The 24,581-nt window shown below is 40.9% G+C and overlaps 4 protein-coding genes and 1 pseudogene across 5 annotated transcripts; 3 read left to right on the forward strand and 2 right to left on the reverse strand.

Moving 5' to 3' along the window:
• The first annotated feature begins 1,109 nt into the window (after window positions 1–1,109).
• Window positions 1,110–4,198, forward strand: LOC101315406 (ent-kaurene oxidase, chloroplastic-like). Its single transcript, XM_004291884.1, has 8 exons — window positions 1,110–1,338; window positions 1,451–1,611; window positions 2,254–2,415; window positions 2,517–2,657; window positions 2,762–3,019; window positions 3,122–3,283; window positions 3,394–3,588; window positions 3,682–4,198. Exons 1-8 carry the CDS (start codon window positions 1,179–1,181, stop codon window positions 3,991–3,993), a joined length of 1,551 nt encoding a protein of 516 aa, XP_004291932.1. The 5' UTR covers window positions 1,110–1,178; the 3' UTR covers window positions 3,994–4,198.
• A 1,236-nt stretch (window positions 4,199–5,434) lies between these two features.
• LOC101315208 (dof zinc finger protein DOF3.5-like) lies at window positions 5,435–6,271 on the forward strand. The gene has a single exon (XM_004293185.1). The coding sequence runs from the start codon at window positions 5,435–5,437 to the stop codon at window positions 6,269–6,271; it is 837 nt and encodes a 278-aa protein (XP_004293233.1).
• A 1,425-nt stretch (window positions 6,272–7,696) lies between these two features.
• LOC101290926 (lysine histidine transporter-like 8-like) lies at window positions 7,697–10,764 on the reverse strand. The gene is made up of 5 exons (XM_004291885.1): window positions 10,289–10,764; window positions 9,382–9,515; window positions 8,860–9,287; window positions 8,620–8,751; window positions 7,697–8,387 (listed from the first exon to the last, which is right to left on the reverse strand). Exons 1-5 carry the CDS (start codon window positions 10,669–10,671, stop codon window positions 7,899–7,901), a joined length of 1,566 nt encoding a protein of 521 aa, XP_004291933.1. The 5' UTR covers window positions 10,672–10,764; the 3' UTR covers window positions 7,697–7,898.
• A 4,885-nt stretch (window positions 10,765–15,649) lies between these two features.
• On the forward strand, window positions 15,650–20,313 carry LOC101290731 (annotated as a pseudogene). The gene is made up of 9 exons (XR_184171.1): window positions 15,650–16,670; window positions 16,861–16,929; window positions 17,038–17,106; window positions 17,212–17,298; window positions 17,401–17,468; window positions 17,560–17,673; window positions 18,662–18,853; window positions 18,935–19,246; window positions 19,385–20,313. The product of XR_184171.1 is annotated as an uncharacterized LOC101290731 (transcript).
• A 171-nt stretch (window positions 20,314–20,484) lies between these two features.
• On the reverse strand, window positions 20,485–23,002 carry LOC101291022 (probable peptide/nitrate transporter At1g27040-like). Its single transcript, XM_004293186.1, has 6 exons — window positions 22,886–23,002; window positions 22,663–22,735; window positions 22,358–22,575; window positions 21,815–22,261; window positions 21,454–21,578; window positions 20,485–21,361 (listed from the first exon to the last, which is right to left on the reverse strand). The coding sequence occupies exons 1-6, from the start codon at window positions 22,886–22,888 to the stop codon at window positions 20,485–20,487; spliced, it is 1,743 nt and encodes a 580-aa protein (XP_004293234.1). The 5' UTR covers window positions 22,889–23,002.
• Between the last annotated feature and the right edge of the window lie 1,579 nt (window positions 23,003–24,581).

The following is a 24,581-nucleotide window of genomic DNA, read 5'->3' on the forward strand; positions in this document are numbered from 1 at the left end:
GAGAGAGAGAGAGAGTTATTGGGCTTTTCTTGCCAGCCAGTTTCTCCCACGCTTGATTTTGCAGCGAGTTCAGTCACACGTGCGAACTCGCGCCAGAGATGGAAAGTGATATTCACGCGGGCGTAATCGCGAGTGACTGTGTGACAGGCTACGGCACGTGCTATGGCAGGGACAGTGGAGATATGTATCCGGTGCTTTAAGTTCCATGTGTTACGTTGCAATCGTGGATTCTGGGCTTATGGGAATGCGCCACGTGAGCGGATATTTCAAGGATGACTGCGAGGGACGCACCGACAAATTTGGGGTTGGGTCTGGCCCAATGTATGTGCTTGGATGTTTTATTTAGGTCCAATACGGCATGGCTGAATGCAACAACCACAAATGAAACTCAGTTGGCAGCTCAATGGGCTATAAAACAAAATCATTGTCCTCCTTACAGTAACCCTCCACAGTCCCCTTGTTTCAGAATCTACCCTACAGAATGTAAATGACATACTATCGATCTACTTTATTTCTGTACGAAACTCAAGTTTGTTTAGATTAATAACTTCAAAAGAATACCATGTTTGACAAATGTCATACATGTTATGAGTTCTACATGAATAATCCTATTTTCAACACCTGCGTGTTAGGAGGATTAATAGCCCTATATCAACATCCTATTTCCAGGGCCAGGAACACGTCCATTTTTCTCAATGGTTTTTGTCCTTTAAATTATTGAGAAAATTAGTCAAGAATGGAAGCAGCAGGAGAGTTATGGTTGTGGTGTGATGAGCGGCAAGAACCGCCGTGCCTACCGCCCCAAACAATAAGACAGAGAGAGAGGCTCGAGAGTCCTTGTCACTTGTTAGTCGTAAGCCAAATAAGTCTTACACTCTGTATTCGAACCATTTGTGATCTACCTCGTTTTTGAATAATTAGGGAAACGCCAAAAAGGGAATCCCTGTGATTAACATAAACGTGATCAGAGCATTATTCAGTGACACGGTCCCCGAATTATTAATTAACCTTCCTTGTGTGCCCAAATTTCCAAGCAGGAGATTCATCATAACCGATCCATCTGTCCCTTGTCAGTCTAATGTGGTGTGTTTATATTCTTCTGACTTCCACACACACACACCACTCTCTCAGAAACCAAAAGCATTCTTCGTCTTCAGTTTCAACTTCTGACAGTGTGAATGGCCACCCTCCACCAAATCCTCCCAGAACTCCAATCAACGCCCTTTGCCATCCCTATTGCTCTTGCCGCTCTGTCTTGGCTCTTCTTGTATTACATCAGAGTTTCATACTTTACCAACAACAACAAGAGTGTTCATGCCAAGCTGCCTCCCGTACCAGGTCTGCCTTGATTTGCATGTCTTGTTTTTCTTTTGGATCATGATATTCTCAACTCTGCACTTGAAACTGTTATCGGGTATATGAAATGATGGGTGATTTGGGAATTTCGCAGTGGTTCCTGGGCTGCCGGTGATCGGAAATCTGCTGCAACTCAAGGAGAAGAAACCATACAAGACTTTCACGAGGTGGGCTGAGCAGTATGGCCCCATCTATTCCATCAGGACCGGTGCTTCCACCATGGTCGTTCTTAATACCTCCGAAGTTGCCAAAGAGGTGATCTTTCTTTTACTCTTTTTTGCTGATCTAAATGAAAATAAAGCGGGTTTTGGTTTAAGATTCAATATTTGAATTTGACCCACGTTGGTCAGTTTTCGTTGAAAGTTGGTTGAGTTCACACTGGTATATGTGGGACTATAAAACCTGCATAGTTTTCTTGCAAACAAAAAATCAACTCTCCCAAATAGATCAAGAAGGCTTATGCATGAAGGTAGAAATCTCTAGACAGTGATTGTAGTAATTAATCAGCTCCTGGTGGAAATTAAGTGTCAATTGGTGAAGTTGTGAAAGATGTAAGAGTCCAAATCAAGAGTAATTGGAAATTACATGGATATCTATGAATTAGGAGAACAAAATCCTCTTATCTGATATATTGGATTTCAGTTTTCTACTGCTACCTGCTTATGGGTTTAATCCTTTTCCATGGGCATCAAACTGATGAGCTTAGCAGTGTTTTGAACTCCATGTTTAATAAGTAGAGTCTCTAAGAATGATACTTTTCTTGCTGAACTTCCACCATCTTCATGCTTAATAAGCAATTGATATGGGAATTGTTTGTTTCCTATAAGTGAATGTTTCTGGCATAGGAAAATCAGGGTGTAAATTTCTGAAGTCTTTCTACTGTAATGTTTGTTTCAGGCCATGGTGACCAGATATTCATCCATCTCAACCAGAAAGCTATCAAATGCACTGAAGATTCTTACTGCTGATAAATGTATGGTTGCAATAAGTGACTACAACGATTTTCACAAGATGATAAAGCGATACATACTTGCAAATGTTCTTGGACCCAGAGCTCAGGTTGGTTGTTATGGTTATTTCTATGTTCTCTTTTGATTTTTGTGTGTCCTAATCTTGTTGCCATAGTAACATGTCATTATAACCACATATATATTGTTCAGAAGCGACACCGGAGCAACAGAGATACTTTGAGAGCAAATGTCTTGAGCAAGCTACATTCTCATGTAAAGAAGTCTCCTCAAGAAGCTGTGAATTTCAGAAAAGTTTTTGAGTCGGAACTCTTTGGAATTGCTGTGAAGCAGGTGATTTATTCATAAACCATATTTTATGTCATTTATGTTCCCTCGGACTTAGACAATATAATTAAAATCAGAAATATAGTATAAACATGCCACGGGATATGCAGGCCTTTGGAAAGGACATAGAAAAACCCATTTATGTGGAGGAATTTGGCACAACACTTTCAAAGGATGAGATCTTCAAGATTCTAGTGCTTGATATAATGGAGGGTGCAATTGAGGTTGATTGGAGAGATTTTTTCCCTTACCTGAGATGGATTCCTAATAAGACCATGGAGACAAAAATTCAGCAACTGTATTCCCGCAGGAAAGCAGTGATGACTGCTCTGATCAACGAGCAGAAGAAGCGAATTGCTTCAGGAGAGGTGTGATCTTTTTCGTTTTTCAATTAATGCATACTCTTTTAGTTTTGAAGTGTTGCATTAGTTTGTTTCTCAGTTTCACTAACATGACTGAGTATGAAACAGGAAATCAATTGTTATATCGACTTCTTGCTTTCTGAAGGGAAAACACTGACAATGGACCAAATAACAATGTTGCTTTGGGAGACTATAATTGAAACAGCAGATACTACAATGGTTACAACAGAATGGGCTATGTATGAAATTGCTAAAAATCCTAAGCAACAGGTTTATATCAGTCCACTCATTTACTGGTTTGAAATTCGTACAAATATTTTTCTTTTTGTTAAATTTGTAGCTAATTTGATTGCCTGCCTCTATGTATTTGTATCAATCAGGATCGTCTCTATCAAGAGATGCAAAAGGTATGTGGATCGGAGATGGTGACAGAGGAACACTTGTCCAGACTGCCATACCTGAATGCAGTTTTCCATGAAACTCTAAGGAAGCACAGTCCAGCTGCATTAGTTCCTTTAAGATATGCACATGAAGACACCCAACTAGGAGGTTACTACCTTCCAGCTGGAACTGAGGTTCATAACTTTTCCCTCTGGCCAGCTTTTTGATATATTCCTATGAAGTTATACTGTTATCAGTCCTTTTAAGTAAAATTTTATGATGTGCAGATTGCAATAAACATATACGGGTGTAACATGGACAAACATCAATGGGAAAGCCCCGAGGAATGGAAGCCAGAGAGATTTCTAGACCCGAAATATGATCCAATGGATTTGTACAAAACCATGTCTTTTGGGGCAGGAAAAAGGGCATGTGCCGGTTCCCTCCAGGCAATGTTAATAGCGTGCCCGACGATTGGTAGGCTGGTGCAGGAGTTTGAGTGGAAGCTTAGAGCTGGAGAAGAAGAAAATGTAGATACTGTCGGGCTCACCACTCACAAACGCGATCCAATGCACGCAATCCTGAAGCCGAGGAGTTAGTTATTGGTGTAGGAAATTATGATTCTGTAATCTGTACTCATCGTCATCCCCATAAACTGCCTGTGGCCGAATCTTTACCCAAGTTGGTGGACTTTGTGTTTTAAGTTGGTTATGGGTTCCGCAACCTATCTTGACAAACTTTATTGTCATGACTCATGACAAACTTTGTTATCACGGTTGAAGAACAGACATCTCTATTTTCAGTAGATTATGCGTCTAATCTTTCAATATCATTGAACTGGTATTAATCAAACATCGTTGGTAAGAAACACTGCGGTTATTATGAGTCTGGATTGAGAGCAGTGTTATTATTACCAAACAAATGCTAGTCGCCGTGAACTTTACATCCGACAGAAGCACTTCATTTCGGCGAAGGCAAATACACCGGACTTTCTGCTAGTAGAGAAGTGGAGCATGCTACAAGTAAACGATTCCTTTTCCCTTGAGGAGAACTGGAGAAGTAGAAACTGAAAGTGAAATCAGACCAGCACTCACTAGATCAGCTCATAGTGATGGGAAAGAGTTCTGATGTGCTAGACGAGAGGGCCAGGCCCAGAGAGAACTAAACCCACATGATGGAGTGTCACTTTCAAATGGGCTTTGGGTTCTTGGCATACTCTTTGTTCTCTCTGATTCATGTAACCGGTTTAACTTGTAGAGTAAGTAGGGGGAGGAAGATATAACGCATAACCTAATGGGAGGTACAGTGAGAAATCCGGCAGAGATGAATTCAGCGGTGACAAACCGATTAGAGAGCAGTGTAAGGTAGCCTAGAGTAGAAAGGACTAGTGAGAATAGGACTAGACTACGGCAGCGCAGGCCGCATAGAACAGTGGATGTGTGTCCCTAGGCAAAGCTTGCCTCCCACGCTGCCCTGACACCCATCATATTGTCGCTTCTCCTAAATCCCTTGTTTTTATTTATTTATTTCCTCGTGAGAACACAAATTCTATTATTTGACTTCCAACTCTGTGCGGCCATTCCAAAATTAACAACACACATCCCACCTCGGTAACATTATTATTATTTTTGTTCCTTAATTCCCCAGAAAAAATAAATAAAACAAAAGACAAATATTCGATCGGATAAACACAAGAACCCTGTTAACCATGGTCTGATTTTGGCATTTTGCTTTGGGACAAGAGAATTCAGTAAGATTCACGCCAACACTTAGTCACCTCCCTAGCCTAAGCCTAGACTACATTTACCCATCACCGCACAATCCCTGCACCAATCACTTTTAACCACGTCAAATTAGGGGGATAAGTGCTCGCAGTTAAAATTATCGGAACGTCGATAGTGCAGTAAACACTGTTAAAACGTCGACACACGTCGCGTCGCGTATCGTACACAACAAACCACCCCACCCCCCTAAATGGTTTCACTCCCCTCTTCACACTCAACAAACTAGTCTCTGCTTTCACAGAGCCACACCATTACCATGTCCACTACTCCTCCGGGATTTCCAGACCTCAAACGGCCGAGGGTAATCCAGAGCATGGCTGCTGCTTATCCACCGCCCGCGTCCTCCGCCGAGAAACTTCCCTGCCCTCGCTGCAACTCCACCGCAACCAAGTTCTGCTACTACAACAACTACAACCTCTCCCAGCCACGCCACTTCTGCCGAGACTGCCGTCGCTACTGGACTCATGGTGGGACCCTCCGCGACGTCCCCGTCGGCGGCGGAACTCGCAAGAAACCCAGGCTCTCTCATCACCACCGCGCGTCCCCTTCAAACTCCTCCAGCTCGCCTTCCTCTTCCTCCCTCACCCACGAGACAAAACCCGCTTCCGACTCGGCGGTTGAAAAGCCGGATTTGCCCTCCAACCAAACACAACTGCAACTCCTGAACCTGAACGACAACGCTGGGAGTGAAACAGGGCTTTCGTTTTCGCCCATGATGATGATGAACTCTCAGGAACAACCTGGGTTTCTGTCCCTCGGTGGGTACGGGTACGTGTACGGTTCGGGTTACGGGTCGGGGTTTGTCCATGGGTTCCAGCAAGATTACGGGTACGGCGCCGGAGCATCAGGGGTTGATTTTCCGGCTGAGATTGTCTATGGTGCTCCTGTGGCTGCTTCTTCTTCCGGGTTCGACATGAACACGTGGCAGATGGCGGTTGCTGATCATGGAGGTCAGGGTGGTGGGATGGTTAATTGGCCGGAGGTTCAGATTCTCAATTCCATGCCAGCTGTCAGTGGTGGTGGTGGTGCTCTCAAGGAAGAAAAGGTGGCTGATTCCCCAGCTAGCTCTTGTCTTGATTTCCCTGCATTCTGAGCACGGGCAGTTATCAGATGAAATCTGGGATGAAATCTGGGTCATTAGTGAGGAATGTTGGTTTGAAGTTGAGAAGTAATTTTTGTATCTGGGCCAGTTTCTCTGGTGCTGGGTTTATATAGTATAGATCATGACTACAATATATAATCAGGTAGTTTTAGCGGTTTAGGTTACTGATGGTAGTTGATGCGGAATTGGGGATGCATCTGTTGGAACTGATTTGGTGGATGAACACCAATTTTATTAGGGTTTTTGGGTTTCTTGGCCTTGCTTTGCTTGGGGATGGCTAGCTGGCTTTGTACATCTTTTGGAACTACCTAGCCTTTAATCTTTGACTCAATGTCTTGCTCCTACATTTTCTTTGTGTTGTTTTTCATTTCATAGATGCATCAATGGAATTGGATTGATCAGTGCTAGCAAAGATAAAAATCAGAAACTGCCCAAAGGCCTGGCTAGGTCATAATCTTTGATATCCGTTTCATTTTTGGGTAACTTGCTAGCGTTTCCTTGAACTTGTTTGAAAATTTTGGCAATACGAAAATACCAAATCTTATTTGAAACGAGGCATTGCTCACTCTAGTGACACACTACCAAGTGATCGATCCCATCATTGTACGAGGGATATGTCTTCAATTGGAATGCAATTCCTCCCATTTAGCTAGGCTTGTAGCTACACGCATACAATTTCAATCCTTGAATGTAGTTTTCCTTTAAGTTTTTGTTTGGAGAATGGAACCTCCATCATCCTAGATGAAATAACGATTCTGTTTCTGATGGGCCTTGCAACATCTGTACTAGTAAGACCACAGATAATATCAAAATAAGCCCAAGCATTAACCCACTAAACACCACTAAAGAATAGCTGATACAGAATGGTGTTCATCTATATGGCTGGAAGGCCAGGAACCTAGAACTAAGAACAGTCGTCTTTCTCATTTTTTTGGATACATCGCAGGATTTAATTAACTGTTGGGACGACTCTTGTTCTACTTAAAGCTTCCAGTCACTAAAACCCTAGACGTCTCAAAGCGCATGCGTAGTTTTTACCTCCATCTCATTCTGATCAAATCATCAAATGGCAGCCAGAGGTGATGGGCTGCTAAGACGTAGCCCTAGACGGCTAGACTGCAAAACCAACAAAACGTCTCAAAGAAGCGTTTGTGTGTGTGAAGTATCTCTCCCGAAAAGGATTAGTGACGCCCATGCTGATGACAACTTATCCGATTGCAGAAGATGGTGATGATCCAGATTTGTACATCGATGCAGACACCAGCAGCAACATAGATAGGTTGGTAATTCATCAAAACTTGTTTGTGTGTTGATTGAATTTAACGTACGAATTATGTTTGAATTAGTTTCTTATGATGTGTAACCTTTTGTTAGATAGGTTAATACAAAGACCATGCTAAATTATACAGGTTATGATGAAAATCAAATTGTGGGTGATCATAGTATCCCAGGTAGAAAACTATCCTTCAAGCACTGCATTACAACCATAAACAACTTATATGCACTTACAAGTTACAACAAAGACATACAGTTTGAAGAAACATATATAGTAAAGATTGTAACAAAATATTGCAGATTTCTTAAACAGGGTGAAAACTGATATGTCTGTCAACTAAGCTCAGCTAGGCGGCTTGAAGAACTTCAATTTAAGTCCACTGTTGACCATACTCCAAATGCCTCCAATTGAAAAGGCCAAACTGAAGGCAATCCCCAACCAGCCTAAGATCCAATTGAAATACCAATTGAAGCTGTACTTTGTAGGCTTTTTTATGAGAACCCACATGAAACAAGGGTAGGCAAATGTGACTGGGAGGGTTAGTCCTCCCAACAGCCCAGCAAGACTGGACAGGAAGGGGAGTGCCACTCCTATGAAGAATGAGATGAAGCCGTAGAAAACTCGAAAACCAGAACGGACCCAGATTGAACAGGGTCGGTTGGTACGACTAGTGTAACCAGCTTCAAAACTATCAAATACGGGCATGGAGTATATCTGAAAGCTGCTCAAACAATTGAACACAACTAGTAGGAAACACATTGCAAGTAATCCTCTGGGGATGTCATGACTATGGAATCCGTACAGTGCATTCAATATCCCTCCAGACGGCATCTGCAGCAATACAAAACATGTAAAGAGATTACAAAACTGCAAGATGCAACCATCTCTAATTTACAGTGATCAAACAGTAAACATTAAGGAAGTATTATTTGTGTTGTAGGAGCGTTTACCTATTGGTATGTACAAATGTAGTTATACTAATGCAAATGATGTACCTAGTTAAAGCACCTAATGTGATTAATTAAACACGCTCGGTTACTGTAAGATTTGCCAGAAAGCTTACGAGGTTTCCATAGGCCCAGAAGCCTCCGATTGCAACAGGAAACACACACAAGGCAATCAAGACATAGGCAACCTTTGCTCCTTTCCACATGGGTACATGAGCTGGGTGTTTAAAGGTTGAAGGCATTGTTGCCTACACATTTGAACAAGGTAAAGGAAATTCTTTAAGATAAGAAAAGGTGCAAACTATTAGTTACATATAGATGTTAACAGGACAGGAGAGAATGGGTGTATATAATACCTGAATCTCTAGAACTAAATTGTGACCTCTGAATGCAAAGGCTATTATACCAAGTGCGTTCAAGGCTGCAAAGAGGGAAGCCGAGAAAGATGGCATTGGAAGTGGTTCATAAGACATTGTGGGTGGCCTTGGTTGGCTTACAGAGAGGACCCAAACCATTGTAGAGTAAGTGATGGCTGTGACAGCTCCTACTAATGAAAGTCCGGCTATTGAATTGAGGTTCGGAAGCTGAGACAGGACGATACACAACGAAGTGAAAACTAGATACCATTCCACTGTTGTTAGGGGATTCGATGAACAGAGAGGCCCGCAAACAATCTGGAAAAATAGTTTCATGGTCTCTCCTCCTATGAGAATCAAAGCTGTTGCAGTTCCAGCTGATAGGTACACAGTTGGGAACAGAGCAAGCCAAACACCCAATCTTTCCCCTGCGAAACATGAAATGCATATGTATGCTATTGAATTAACCACTTGTTCATAAGTTATGATAAAGGAAAGCAACCATTGAATTTAAGTACTTACCAAAGGCGGCCTGAGCAAGCTCCACATATCTGTTGTACCTCTTTCCGGGAACAGCTTCATGTAGCTGAACAAGGATCCACAATGTGTACAGTTGCCAGAAGTAGGCAATGGTTAAGGAAAGTGTTCCCCAACTCCTGTAAAACAATACAAGACAAGAATAACCAAATCAATTCATTTTGAACACTTCAGAGTTCAGATCTTTTACCCAATGGTTTTGTTTTATCCTAATTTTATGATCAGGCACTTCAAAACTTTGATTATATACCTGGATTCAACCTTTTACTGTTATGAAGTTGACCAGAAGTGTGGAGCATAATTGAACTGAATTGACAATCATAAATTTTTTGCATAAAACAAAAATCAAAAGTGAGCTAGAAAAGCCTATGTAAATGACTTTCTTAATAATTTATAGGATACAATCTGGAGTGACTTTAAAAAACACAGGGAATACTGTAACAAAGGTATAAAGGTTCCTCTGTTGTTAAAGGAAGAAGATGAAGAATTATGAATGGCCCCAGTAAGGGATATTTCCACAATCTGGATTGAACTTCTGGAAAAGCAAAAGATAAAGTGACAGAAATGACTTTCCTCAAGGATGTTTTTTTTTGGTAATATCCTCAAGGATGTTATGTATGTCTTTTAAGCATGAAAACTATTCATAATTATCATGATCATTTCTAACAATTGCAACCACTTTAGACCCACAATCCATAAACTTTAGTTAAAATCCTCACCAGCACCATGTGAGGGGCACAGATCATACAAAGATTAAGACATTGAACCCCATCACAGTCATTAGCATTTAATCATAATCAAGCACAAAACGCCAACACTAATTTGAAAACTGTATAGTTCACTCAATGAAACAATGAAAATCAGAACAGGGTAAGAGATTAATCGAAATTACCAGCCTAGAAAAGAAAAGGCAACGGGAAGAACCAAAGCCTGGAATCCAACACCAGCATTGAGGTTGTGAAACGCAGCGTAGTGAGCGTTTCCATTGCGAGACTCAGTGATGGGAAGCCAAGCATCCTGAGGGTTGAGCTTGGTGAGGTGGCCCATCTCCTCCAAATAACCCTTCATGTTGATCAGAACCCTCTTCATTGGAGTCCCAATGGGGCTCAAGAACCGAGGCGATATGAACGACGTCGGAGTCCACGCCGACGACCTGGCCTCCTTGGACGGCGGCCTAGGAGACCTCTGCCCGGAGGGTGTCTGTATCTCCGGCGTGGACACTCCACGTGGCGTCGCCGGAATCGAGATGAGCTCTGTCTCCGGCCTCTCGTCCATTTTGATGTATGTAATTCTCCTCTAACTAGCTAACTAGCCACAGAAGAGACTTGTGTCAGTAGCTGAAGTCACTCAAACTCACACACAAGTTGTGTTTGTGTGTTTGTGTGTAGCTTTATATAAATAATAGAGGTGAGTGAAGATCAAAGTACGGGAAAGGCGGAGTGGTATATTTGTATATAGACAGGTACGTATTTATTGAAATACTGAAAATGGTGGTGGAGTTGGAACTTGGAGGTAGCTGTTTGTTTGCTCTCGCTGGTTTTTGGTTTCAGGGGTGAGTGAGTATGTGTGTCGGAGCAGATGGCCGGGTAGCTAGGTATGAAGGGTCAATGAGTTATCATAGCCTGAGCAATGGGGCCGTTGATTGAGTGAGTGTGAGTGTGAACGAGTGAGTGACTGAGTGAGACTGATGCGACGGTCGAATATGTAGACAAAGATGTGAGTCTAATTAAGCGTAAAAAGTCTGAACAGTTCTTGAGCTCTAGTGTAACGTATATTATGGTGGACCACCGTAACCTCCTCACGGCGGTGGCGAATGAGGAGTTGCTAATTGCTACTGTAAACGACGGAAGTAGCCTCGACACAGTGAGGCCTGAGGGTGGCGTCCGTTAGGTCAAACAGTCAAGCGTGGTGAAGAGGGAAGGGGTCCTACAAGCCCTGAGACTCCCGGGATATGCGGTTTCTTGAGGCACGCGACGTGAAGAGCGTGGAGATGGGAAATGATGAGACATTATTATTGTTCTCATTGTGTGTGTTCGCGTGTGGACAAGCTTTTCGAGTCTACTCTCCACAAGTTACCAAGTCCAAAACAAGCCAGGAAGCATGGTGACACAGTTACGAAATATATTTTGGTTCCAAAAATAAGAAAAAGAGGACCGGTGCTAACATCAAAGAGTGAAAATTACAATGTCCTGGATCACAATAATTTAGAGCGGTGGGAATGGCGAGCCGGCGAGGGCATGGGCGGTGAAGGATCCCCTAATAAAATGAGCAAGCGCGCGCGTGGGGGTTGATTGTCCCGGCGGAGGACCAGTGGTGGTTGGTAGGGCCGAGTGGTGGTGCTGCTGGTATTCTGGTAACTTTGAAAAAAGTGGTGAAAAAACAAAGGAGAGAAAACAGAATCACGTGCTTGCGTCTCGCGTTCGCTGCTAGCGACCTAGTGCGACCTGCTCTGATATTTTTATTTTTTTTCAACTATTGTGCTCCGTGGTTTGCTTGGAAAGTTTGACTCACTGTCACGCATTGCCAGATTTACTTCTAAATTATTCGCAATGATTCATATATTCACAATGAATTTACCTAGGCCCATTCTTAGAAATGATCATGGCCCAGATATCGATCCAGTCCGTTCGTCTCCAGCCGAAAGCATAGTGTATAGTTGAAGGCGGTATTAACCTAACAGGCCTGTCCAAGAAGATGAATCGACATAATTATAAATGGCCCAACAGGGAAGATACCCAATAAGCTAACAAGCCCATGATAGAGAAGTAGCACAGATTGATTGTTAGAAACTTAGAACGAAGTAGGAACCTGGTCTCGATTCCTCAAAAGTGTGAACATTATACAAGAGGATCTGGTTCACATTAGTTCATATAAGTTGAAATATAGTTCACGTTGTCTGGTTCACATTAGTTAGTTGGTAGGTCTTGACTAAGACCGGAGCTGAAAGCCTGAAAATGAGACTAATTATAAGTTTATCCTCTTCGTCAATATATTTGAAACAATTGACTGTTATAGAATCACCTTCCTTCCTCTTCATTTGTGACCTACTCAAATCGTGACACATTGAAGTTTAATGTCAGTTTCTAATATCGTTACACACGTTTTGGATGTTGACTGTTTCAAATCTTAAACCTTGATCCTCATGGTAGGCTTCAGCCTTGTGCGGCTGAGTTGGCTGCATTAATTCTTGGTTTGGAGGGAGTAGTGCAGAGGGGTATTTTGTTGGAGAATGGAGAGTGTGGAAAGTGATTGTCAAGTGGTTGTGTGAACATGGTTAAGGAGTGTCTTTGCGCAGAAGGAGTACTGGTGGAAAGGTCCGATCCTTGTTCAATAGTGTTGGCGTTTCTGCACTTCGTTCATGTTAATAGGAATGTCAATGGGGGTGGCTGGCTTAATTGCCAAGTGTGTAGCCCGAGTTGAGGGGCGTCTTTGTCAGTTAGGGATTAGACCTGATTGGCTCATAGATGTCATATATGATGACATATTTGTAGCTATTTCTAGTATGAGAGAAGAGAATGAGGAATCTTTGTCCACCACTAATATTTCTCTAGTTGTGTAATTTTTTCTATCAGAAAACTTCATTTTCTTCTCCAAAAGAAATTCTTAAGCGTTGATGTGGCACAATGAATTATTTTGGTTTGTTTAAACAGTTGTACACTTGGCTAAGGAAATGGTCATTTTCATTATCTAGTTTTTCTTTTTAAAAATGATGTATGTAGTTCTTCGGAGTAACTTCAGCAGTGGAAAAGAAAATAAAGAAATTGAGTTGAGTTAAAATTTAATTGAATGTTCGATGATGAGCACGATTTAACTATGAAAATAAGACCGTGATATAATTTTGGAGTCAAGAACTCAAAATCAATGATGTATTAGATTTTCTGATCACCAATTTGGTAATTATTAACTGTGAGACGCGGATTATATACGCATCTCAGATTTCGTAATCCAATCAACTAACCATGTTGGCGACGTATGCACTTCCGTCATCGGCTGCCTTCCTCACTCCCATGCATGACATGGAGGCTCCAGAATATTTTGAGGAAACACTCGGCGGTTGATATAGTCAACACAAGAATGTCAACAAGGGCCATTTCCTCTTCATATATAATGTTTCCTCTTTAGGATATTTTATATTTTTTGTGTCGCTTTTGATGCACTGCATATCTTTCTGTTTTCCGGAGCTCTGTTCTCATTGAATTGAGAATTACTGATAAAAATTTGTTAATAAATACATGCATGCTATATATGTTATCAAGGTCAGGTACTTCTCTTCTCTGTTTTGAAAAAAGGATAATAGAACTGAATGTGATAGAGAACTGTAGATAATTGAGCTAGACATAAGTGAAGTAACAATTCTCTCTGGTAACAATTTGCATTTTTCATGTACTGTTGTGTTATTGTGTCTATACATTCTAATTTTCTTCATAATATCGGGTTTGCCTGCTATACCTATAAATAAATGAGGTTTTGTTCAACAGAGTCCAACAAGAAAATGGTTGGTTTTAAATTTGGTCATAAAATTTCAACAAGCTTGTTATATTAGAATTTTTTCATAATATCAAAACTCACTACGTCATACGAGCAATTAATTCAAATATAGATAGTCTTATCTCTTATATAACAAAATATCCTAATACGAATTTTATTAACATACATATCAATAAAACTTATGATAGATCATTATCCGTCAACATATCATTACAAACTCCGATATGGGACTTGACCGAACGGAAATGGGCTTATATCTGCAAATCAAGGCGGCTCGTTGTCATAATCGATCTGTACGGTGTTTTATGACGTAGGAATCAGATTACACATGATTCATGAATAGGCATACAAACGGAAAATAGCAGGAAGGTGTCAAAAATAAAATAAAAAGTTTTAGGAAGGTGTGAGGTAGGTTGATAACAAGCAATAGAGCCAAAGTTATAGTCAAAGTCAACTAAAAATGGATGGAGACCCTGATCCACAACTACCCTCAGTTTTTCACATATTTCCACCATCTACCCATCAAGTTCAATTAACAATATTCTTTTTTTGTCATAAGAATTATCTTTGTTATTTGAAGAGATTAACAAATTATTTAGAAAGCAAAACGCATTTTAAAATAATCATTAGGTGTGGTAAAGTTGTATAGAGTTTGAATCATGACTCTCACTAGTTTGTGGTCAACATATTTGAGGAGATTTTGGGTTCGTGCACGAAAAAATATTAATATAGCTTTATAATTATACTCTTGAGGACCTTGATATGAATAGTGGCTGTGTAAGAGCATCTTTTATGGTAGGCTAAATTCTTAGCTAAATTTAACCTATAAAACAAGAATATTCTGTATAATCTTTTTTTAGCTTACCATAGTCTCCCTAAATCTTTAGCTAAATTTATAGCCTTTTGGTTTTAAAAAACACTCCCACCATAAGCTAAATTCAAAGGTAAAGCCATTTTATTTTTTTTTTCTCATACATTTGTTTAAATCAATAATTAATCATAAAAAAATATTATATAAATATATTCGATATGGAGCTCATATGAAAGATCTCATCGAGATCTTCGCAATGATTGTGAGTAATGAATTTTTAATTTTGATGATAGTGTAAATTAAAAGGAGAAATGTAAAGTTGAATAAAATTACATTTAATTTTAGCTTACAAACTTCATAAGCCAAATTTGGCTTACCAAATAGCTCAAGCCAAATTTTTTATCTTGAAAAATGTAATTTAGCTTATGGTGAGAGTAGACATAGGCTAAATTTGGCTTTTTAGCCTATGGTGAGAGATGGTCTAAGTGTGTTACTAATTTGTTAATGTAATCGAGATGACTTGTTATTTTACTCTCTATAGAAAGAAACATATCTTAAAGTAAGAAGTAGATTTATTTACACATATCTACACACTTTATTGTAATAAAGGGTGTAAGCTTCATGCCCTATTTGTATTCGACAATTTCATTAAGGAATGCTAGAGGGCATTTGCACCAGCTCTTTATTTATTTAAAAAAAATCTCATCTTCTCTCTTAAAACAAATGGAATTTTTCTATAAAGATAATAATAATTAATTAGTAGTCTATAGAAGAGGAAAATAAGCACCATGACAAAATAAAAAAGAGAAAGAAAATACCGGTCAAATCCCAAAATTTAATATATCTATCGAAACATGGCAGAATCGTAAATAAAAAAGGAAACCTGCCCACTATGGAACCAGAAAAAAATAGCCGCCGTTCTATTAAAACCTACACTCTTGGCAACCGAAGGCCAGTCTTTAGAATTCTTGGCCATCTCAAAATCCACCAGCTGAGTCTGGTAGCCCCCTTTCTCTCTGAGCCAGAGCTGCTCAGAGTTCAATCCAAATCCCTCAAATCCCCAACCCCCTAATCCTAATCCCTCAAATCCCCAACCCAATTGCTTCCCCAGTTTGAATCCCAACCTCCGATTCAACTCTACCATCTCCAGTTCACATTCTATTGCTACCAAAATGGCATTCTGCTAGCCTTTTACAGGTCGTCCTTGTTCGTCTCCGAGACAGCAATTTACCAACTCTTCAGTTTCTTCTTACAATTTGCTCTTATGGCGATCCGCGTCACCCTCAGTTTTTCCGGCTACGTGGCCCAAAACCTAGCCTCCTCCGCCAGTATCCGCGTCACCAATTGCCGCGGAGTCCACGAATGCTGGGTTAGGTCTCTTCTCTTCGGCACCAACCAGAAGGCCGATCTCGACCCCTCCGGCTCCGTCCCCAATTACCAATCCAAATTCAGACCTAAGGCTGCTCCGGCCTCCCTCTACAGCGCCCTCGCCGAAGAGTTTCTCGGCAAGAAGGCCAACACTCCTATTATGTCCACTCTGATCTCCGTTTTGAAGTCAACGGCCGCCGTCACCGGTTCGTCTTTGGCGTCTCCGTCTCTTGTTAACGGAATTTCGCCTGTCAAGCAAGGGACGATCATGCCGTTCATGCAGGCGTCCAAGTGGCTTCCCTGCAACGAGTCTGTTCCGGCCAAATTGGTGAGCGAGATGGACAAGAAAGTTGTGCGTGGGGATGATGAGGTGTTGGTCTCTGAGGCGGCGGCCTCTGCTGCTGCGTCGGAGTTGAGCAAGAGTGGATTGCAGAGGAGCGGCTGGTTATCGCGCCTCTTGAATTCTTGCTCTGATGATGCTAAGGCAGTGTTTACTGCTGTCACCGTCAGCGTTTTGTTCCGGTCTTCCTTGGCCGAGCCGAGGTCCATTCCTTCCTCCTCTATGTATCCTACTCTGGATGTAGGTGATCGTGTTTTGGCTGAGAAGGTGAGTTATGTTCATATCAGTGTTCATCATTTATCTTGAATTTGTGGAATGGTATTTACTTTATAGAAACATAAATTGTTTGATATTCAATCCATAGAGCAGTGTTGAAATGTTGGTATTATGTTTGAAATTCAATGTTATATGTTTTGTTTGTTAACTGAGAAATCTCTGCTTCTCTTTTGGTGAACAGGTTTCATATTTGTTCAGAAAGCCTGAGGTTTCAGATATTGTAATTTTCAAGGCACCTCCAATCTTGCAGGTAATGTGTGTAACTTTGTACATAATTAATAGTGAATTGATGTTTGTTGTTTCTGAGAGCTTTGTGATATGTGGTGTTGACATGTTTTGTATTGTGTGTGATATGCAGGAAATTGGCTTTAGCTCAGGCGATGTATTTATAAAAAGAATTGTGGCCAAGGCTGGAGATTATGTAGAGGTAAGATCTTGATACTCTTGGTTATTGTGTGCATCAACTGTATTCATGTGAAACAAGTAGAAATTATGTTGCATTTTGTGATGTTTATGTGGTTCTGTGCAATAGGTACATGATGGGAAATTGTTGGTGAACGGTGTAATTCAAAATGAAAATTACATATTGGAGCCTCTTGCCTATGAAATGGAACAAATTGTAAGATCATGTTCTTGCTTCTATTTTTGGTCAATTGGTTTGTGTATGTAAAACTTCAATTACTTACGAGGTCTGTGTTTGCTGTTTTGCTTGATTTTGCAGCTCATTCCAGAAGGCTATGTCTTTGTGATGGGGGATAACCGCAACAACAGTTTTGACTCTCATAACTGGTAAGTTACACTCACTGTTAAATGTTGATTATCCTCACCATTCCAACTGTGTATCAACACTGACATGCTGATGTTGTTTATTTGTGTTCAGGGGTCCCCTTCCTGTAAAAACATTCTTGGCAGATCCGTGTTTCGCTACTGGCCTCCCTCCAAAGTTTCTGACATTATGCATGAACCACAGGTAGAAAAATCTGTGGCAATTTCCTGAGGCATTTCCCCCTCCAGGGGAGAGGATCTGAGATAACTTAAATCTTTTGAAGTCAAAATATTGACTATATTTAGCAATCATTTGGCTCACTGCTGAGCAATTTGAACATGCGAGCCCTTCTGTTTAGTGTTCATGCGGCTGCATGTCTTCAACTCTACCAAAATGGGTCTTCACCCATCACTCTGTATGAGAATGAAAAACAAAAAAGATGAAGCTAATTGTTCCTCTGTTATCATTCAATCAATTGTATTTGTTCCTGTCTTTTGGGAGGTTCAGATGCTGCAGTACATTAGCAGCAGCTTTGAGGGGCCAACTGTCTGAAGTGGGGCGAAGGAGAGAGCACCTGCGGTGCATGGAAGGTCTGGTGGTCTGTTGGGAGAGGGAATGATGTGAAAAAGAGAGATTCATGAGATGGTATAACAGGCGCAGATAGTTCTTTAGAGTCTTGCTGCTGGCCCCATAAGTTCATTTGGCTTCTCATCTTCTTGTAAACTATTCAAATAAGAATTATTTGATTTCTTTTCAATAATAATGCCCTTGTTTTTGAATAGATCGTATTAGAGGCAGAAAGATTACATTATGATATGCTGATGAATCAAAATGGGAGTCTAAGCAACACAATTTTCATTTTTACGAGTCTAAAGCAAATTAAAAGAGAATCCAGCAACATACTTTAACAAGCAAATTAGAAGAGAATTCAGCAACGTATTAACCTCATCATCTCTTGGGTTAACCTTAGACAGCTCCGGTTCAAACCCTCTGTTCCCCGCTCAGGAGCGGGAACCCCGAACCCTCGCTCCACTCTGGTACGAACTAAACCAGAAGCCCTTTGCTTTTGGCCAGAATTTAAAAAAAGAAAAAGAAAAAAAAGTCACAATAATACAAGAAACAAAACGACGGCAGTGTATAAAATAAAGAAAATTCATAAAATACGATTAGATTGAACCGTCGGATGAACACTCTGGTTTGGAATAATCAATAATGGTGGTGGCGAGTTAACTCGGCGAGAGACTCAGGCAGATCCTCCTTCAGCTCACGAACACAAAAAAATTGCAATTACAAATTTACAATGAGCAGACCCATCTCCGTCCTCCTCTTCCTTTCCCTCCTCCAATTCCCACTTCATTTAATCTTCGCTTTCAATTCTTCCCTCTTAAACGACTCCCACATCTTGCAGGTACCTCTTTCATTTCATGCTCTATCTTCTTCTTATTCTTATTACTCATTTCTCTAATTTTTGATTTGCCTTGCTTTGAAGGACGTATTGAAGCAAATCTCGGCCAAGCACAGGTGGGATTTGCAGAACGTTAGGGTTTCCAGATTGGATTCCAGCAAAGTACGCTTCGGCAGTGCCCAGCGCTACGAGTTCCGGATCGGTTTCGGCAAGTCCCACGTCGTCGTTTTGTTCTCCGACGACGTCGTTTCTTGGAGAAAGTTCCGCAAGCCCAGAACCCATTTCGCCTCTGTGATCAAGGAGCTCAGTTCCGTGGCTGCAGTTGACACCTTCACAGTGGAGGGCCCATTTGAGTTGCGAGTCGATTCTGACCATGACCTCTCCCTTTCATTGCCGGTAGGACTTGTATGGATTTTAGATTTGTAGTTAAGCTCACTTATGATTGTTTGGGTTGCAATTCATATGTACAAATACATTTTGCTTCAAGTGTGTTGGGTTTGTTGTTATAGTAGTTGTTTGCATGTTTATGTGTAGATGAACACTACCTATAGTAGAGGGTTGAAAAGAGTGCTTGTTGGTGAAGGCATTACTGTAGAGGTAACAAGAGCAACTGGAGTTTCTGTGTTTCATGCATCTGATCTTGGTTCACCGCTAAACGCAAGTGACACTACTACTGATAAAGGGAAAAGTGAATTTTGGCCCTTTTGGCATTCATACTGCGCGTCGTTAGTTCCCATTCGCGTTATTGGGCCTGCTTCTTTGGTCGCATACAGGACTAGAAATCCTGCTGCTCATATCGAGACTAAGTTTATGTCCAAGGAGATTATTGAGTTGTTGCCAGAGAAATGCTTCAGCAGTCATCGTACATACAGGAAGCAGAAGCAGAGGCAGTCTAGCCCCATTGATTCTTTATGTTCGAAAATAACTATGCTGGAAAGAATTTGGAAAGGAAAAATCAAAGCCTCAACCATTGGTATTGAAGGAAAAATCAAAGCCTCAACTATTGTTCAGTTCAAGCTTCAGCTGGAAAGGGATTTTAGGAGGAGGGGGATACTCCGGCAGAACATTGCGGGATGGAGGACCAGGCCAGATGTGGAAAGGGTTTGGTTTGAAGTTTTGGCGAGAGTTGAATTACAGAGGTTGAGACTGAGGCCTATCTTGGTTAAGAAGATAAAGCCCTTCATTATTGCAGATTCAGCTGAATGGGATAATCCGTCAAATATGTCCTTTACAAAATCCCAATCCATCCTTGTCGCTCCAGAAGCGCTAACGTTGGATGTGAAATGGTAAAGCAAACTTGTTGATTTGTTGTATCATATTCGTTTTTTGAGGGTTGTTTTACAGATTAAGGTGGCAAGGCGATTGTGCCGTCTCCCTTTTTGTTTTCTTGATGATGGATGAAATAGTACCATGTCAATAACACTGTATTGGTCTTGTAAGTAAATGAAGAAAAAAAGTTATATAGAATCAGTGACTTGATATTGGTTTCATCTTATTTTGTTGATCCTGCATAGAATATCAGGGTTATATATTGGTTGACAAACACCACATGTTCATGCCAAGTTAGCTAACTTTTACCATTTCACTTCTTAACCTGCATATTTCAGGTGTAGTAAAAGTTAAAGAACGAAGGATTAGGCTTTGATCATTTCAGCGCTACCATTGGAACCATCTTGCTTCTTCAGCACCACTACTTCAACCTTTTTGTACTTGTACCACCATGCACAGAGCAAATAAGCCCCTAAGTTAATCACACTGAGCCCTGACAGCAACCAATAGAAGTAGTTCAACTTGTCTCTGTTGAGATTATTGCTTCCCAACCACCCTCCGCTCACTTTGTTCACCGTTTCCACCACCACCGAGCTCAAGAAATACCCGAACGCAATCGAACACCACGAGATGGCTGTGCCGAGCGACTTCATCCCTGCCGCGCTCTCAGCATAGAAGAACTCCAAAAGACCAACCAATGTGAACATGTCTGCTGCCCCAAATATGGCATATTGGAAACCAAGCCAAAACACACTCATTGGCAGAGGCTCTCCAGAGTCGACCATGTTGTGTTTAACGGCCACTGAAATGCGCCGAGTCTCTACCACTCCTGCTATAGCCATTGATATACAGGAGAGCACGAGACCAACTGCAATACGCTGTAGGTGGCGAATGCCGGTGGGAATTCCGGTGATTTTCCGGAGGAGTGGGACCATCACTCGGTCGTAAAATGGGATGAGGAAGAACATGAAGAGCAGAGGGATGACTGGGATGGATGGTCCGGGGATTTTGAAGCCGATGAGATGTCTGTCCATGGTCATGCTTTGTTGGATGGAGAAAGTTTGGAGTTGAGCAATGCATGTGTTCATGAAGACAGTACTGAGTATGATTGGAAGCATTCGGATTAGGAGCTTTACTTCTTCAACTTGTGTCACTGTGCACAGTCTCCAGGCTCCTGGGTTTGTAGATGTTGAGGAACCTTCTATAGTAGGGCAACAATTGACGGCTGCCCGGTCCAAGAATCTAGGATGAATAATGATGAATATGGTTAAAAAGATTAGCTTAACTAGCTTTAGGATTAGTGGTAGTTTTTATCTCTTGAGTAATTACTATACCTGAATTGCTCTGTTCTCTGAATATATTCATGTTCTTCCCCTGCTTCTTTGTCATGGATCTCATGCAAGTCCTCTGCTTTCTCTGGAATTGGAAGCTTTCGGTTTCGGATTGAGGCCACTAAAACCTGGATCAAACACCAGTATTTTCAATATTTTAAAGAGTTTTGTGGATCAAATATGTAGTCTCAAACAAGTATGCAACTTCTAATTTGACTATTAAGAAGTCGATGAATTGTCTTTGCAAGTATGAACTAATTAATGTGACATGTCTTCTGAAAAAAAATTAATGTGACATGCTTGCCCAGAAATTTGCTTTCTAGCTTTGCTTTATTTGTCAAATCATAATTGATCGAACTAGTACCTGTAATATACTTGAGAGGGGGCTTCCCTTTGGATTAAATTTATTGTTGCGGTAGACTGATTTGCCCATACATAGTGAGAGCAGTGCGAAAAGGACAGCCACTGCGCTCACCCCAAAGGCCAAGTCCCAGCCATGGTTGGCACCAATCCAGACCACGAAAGTGACGCCAAATATAGCACCAATGGTGAGGCTGAACAAGAACCAGTTGAAGAAGCTTGACAGTTGGCCTGCCTGCTTAGGGTCATTTTTATCGAACTGATCAGCTCCCAGCGCCGGTAAAGCAGATTTAACCCCGCTGGTGCCGAGTGCAATCAGATAGAGTCCAGTGTAGAGGAGAGCAAGTTGGCCTCTGTCCGCCGCCTCGCAGTGAGGTTCTGCAACACCTAATTTGCACGGAGTTGGTCTCAGTTGAGGGAAATGTGCTTGCACAGTTAAAATGACATATCCCTGCAAATCATGTTATGAATTAGAACAGATAACGAACGCATACATTAAGTTTTCTCAGCTGTGATCATGATCATGAGAGCAAAACCAAAGACGTACCATCAATTCAATTAGAATGAAGATGAGACAGGTTTTGAATCGTGACCAGTAGGTATCGGAGACGTATCCACCAACGAGGGTGAGTAGGAATGCAGTCCCCATGAAGTTGGTGAGAGTGGTTGCAGACTTTGTCATGCTCATGTTCATATATCCATAGAAGTATGTTACCAGGCTCAAAGCATTCGCTATGAATGCCATGTTTTCCAGTCCCTCAGTTGCTGCAGGACATCAATATCGAACTGATTCACAAATCATAACCAATATTATTGAACCAAGCAAGTAATAATCAGTACTAATAGTCTCACCATAAACGAATAGTACAGCACGGCGTCCTCCCCGGCTTGCTTGCTTCTTATTAGGTTCGGTTTGGAAGATAGCCTGTTTGATCATAATCGCATGTAAATTAAGTGGAGAATTAAGCAATTCAACACATGCATGGAACAGCTTAAACTGATCGAAAGTACAGAATACATGATGCTAATGAAAAGTGTGGTGGCTGTGAGACAAATTATTGCTTGGAGGGATTACCATTTTGTCAAGTGCCAACTGCTAAGAGAAAATAGAGGAACTAGTTTCTTCTGTGAGCAGATAGCTGAAATGCAGGAGTTATGAAGAGGAACCGGCCTACTGCTTCTCAGTTACTATAAGCTTCCAAGACATGAAGCTAAGTTTATATACTGTATTAAAACCCCTATATATGAATAATGTTAGGACTTAGGACCACGGAAATTATTAGTTTACTAATTTATTCATTTATCAATGAATGAATACATAGGGTTTTGTTGTTAAGAGTTGTCTTAATTTGTTAAGAGATTCCTTAATTTTTCATAATACAAAGAAAAAAGCAAAGTACTATATACGGATATTATAGGAATAATTCTAAGTTTGAATTCCCATCAATACGTCCAATATATATGCAGGAGTTCTGGTTTGTAGTTCAACTGTTCTTGCGACTGCTCCAGTCTCCATGGCAGTGATCAAGAAACTGCTTTTGTGTTCCATGATTAATACCTGTATATGTACAACCAGTCTACCAATCAATCATGAATTGGGATGCATGAGAGCGAGCTAGCTAGTCAAAGTGTCAAACGATTCGATCAGTTGATCACAGATCGATGAAGACAAAAGCTTGTTGTAGTTAGGAGTCAATTAATGAATTAAGCACGGTTGTTAAAGGGGACATATCAAAGTTGATTAGCTATTTGTATAAGGAGGTTAGGACTGTATTGCCTGTATAATTAACTAGTTTTTTTTTTCTCCTCTTAAAGTCAGGACTAGTATTAATCTTGGCGTCTTCTTCTCTTTTTTGTCTTGTTTTGTTCATTTGCAATTCGATGGAATCATCAGACTGACTATTGCAGATCCTATGTTCGATCTAAATTAGTATATTCCAATCCAAAACGAACAAGAATAGCTATATGTAATTTGTCTTCTACAAAGTCTAGCTAGCTAGGTCGCTATGGCCGTATTGCAGCCTTTGCTGGCTTCTAATCGCCGGTGCATGTCTTTTTGATACTTGATAAAGCTAGTCGACCTGCAGAACTGTGGTGCAGTACTGAAAATATCTCTGCAACTTGCTAGCAAAATTTAACACATACATGTATTCATGTATATATTATTCTTGATCTGTATTGATAGCAAACCCTTGCTGCCCAATAGTTAGGCCATTGGAAATGAAGACAATTAAGCATATCTGAACCACAATCTAAGCAAATTGGCAGCACATCACATCACCGGCTCGCTGCCGGGTTTTTGGTCGAAGTATGGCTTAATTAGATCATAAAAAATGAGGCTTCACTTTAAACATTGAAACAGATGGGACAACAATGTAGTTGGTGAGATTAGTGAATCCAAGATGCTTCTTGACAATTAGTCATTAACCAGTACTGTACAAGCTGGTGAAATGATCACTGTGCACGCATGCGTAGTGATATGATAAAGAATGAAAAAAAACATAAAGTAAGATGATTATGTCACGTGACACGTCCGACTCACTAATTAAAAATTTCACATCATTTTATTCTTCTTAAAATCTCTCTCTTGAAACAAGAAGAGAACAAACCCAAGTACCTCGATAAACCGTCGGCACCATGGCATTGCACAGCAGCCTTGTAGAAGAGTTTCTCCTCTATTATCACCAAATCAAGTGCTCTTCAAAATAGTTTAACCTAAAAGAAAGAAAGAAAATGAAGCTTTGGCAAAAACAAAAACAATAATGGGCCAA

Source organism: Fragaria vesca, linkage group LG2 (genome assembly GCF_000184155.1).
Source record: "Fragaria vesca subsp. vesca linkage group LG2, FraVesHawaii_1.0, whole genome shotgun sequence".
In the NCBI taxonomy this organism is placed as follows: domain Eukaryota; kingdom Viridiplantae; phylum Streptophyta; class Magnoliopsida; order Rosales; family Rosaceae; genus Fragaria; species Fragaria vesca.

Excerpts from the sequence above, each read along its gene's own strand:
- LOC101315406 (XM_004291884.1), top strand. The coding sequence starts at position 1,179 with ATGGCCACCCTCCACCAAATCCTCCCAGAACTCCAATCAACGCCCTTT. Across the intron at positions 3,020-3,121 it reads AGCGAATTGCTTCAGGAGAG|GAAATCAATTGTTATATCGA; the intron begins GTGTGATCTTTT and ends AGTATGAAACAG. Across the intron at positions 3,589-3,681 it reads ACCTTCCAGCTGGAACTGAG|ATTGCAATAAACATATACGG; the intron begins GTTCATAACTTT and ends TATGATGTGCAG.
- LOC101315208 (XM_004293185.1), top strand. The coding sequence starts at position 5,435 with ATGTCCACTACTCCTCCGGGATTTCCAGACCTCAAACGGCCGAGGGTA.
- LOC101290926 (XM_004291885.1), bottom strand. The coding sequence starts at position 10,671 with ATGGACGAGAGGCCGGAGACAGAGCTCATCTCGATTCCGGCGACGCCA. Across the intron at positions 8,752-8,859 it reads ATTTAGTTCTAGAGATTCAG|GCAACAATGCCTTCAACCTT; the intron begins GTATTATATACA and ends TCAAATGTGTAG. Across the intron at positions 8,388-8,619 it reads TCTGGGCCTATGGAAACCTC|ATGCCGTCTGGAGGGATATT; the intron begins GTAAGCTTTCTG and ends GTATTGCTGCAG.
- LOC101291022 (XM_004293186.1), bottom strand. Across the intron at positions 22,576-22,662 it reads TGCTGTACTATTCGTTTATG|CAACTGAGGGACTGGAAAAC; the intron begins GTGAGACTATTA and ends GATGTCCTGCAG. Across the intron at positions 21,579-21,814 it reads CCCTCTCAAGTATATTACAG|GTTTTAGTGGCCTCAATCCG; the intron begins GTACTAGTTCGA and ends TGTTTGATCCAG.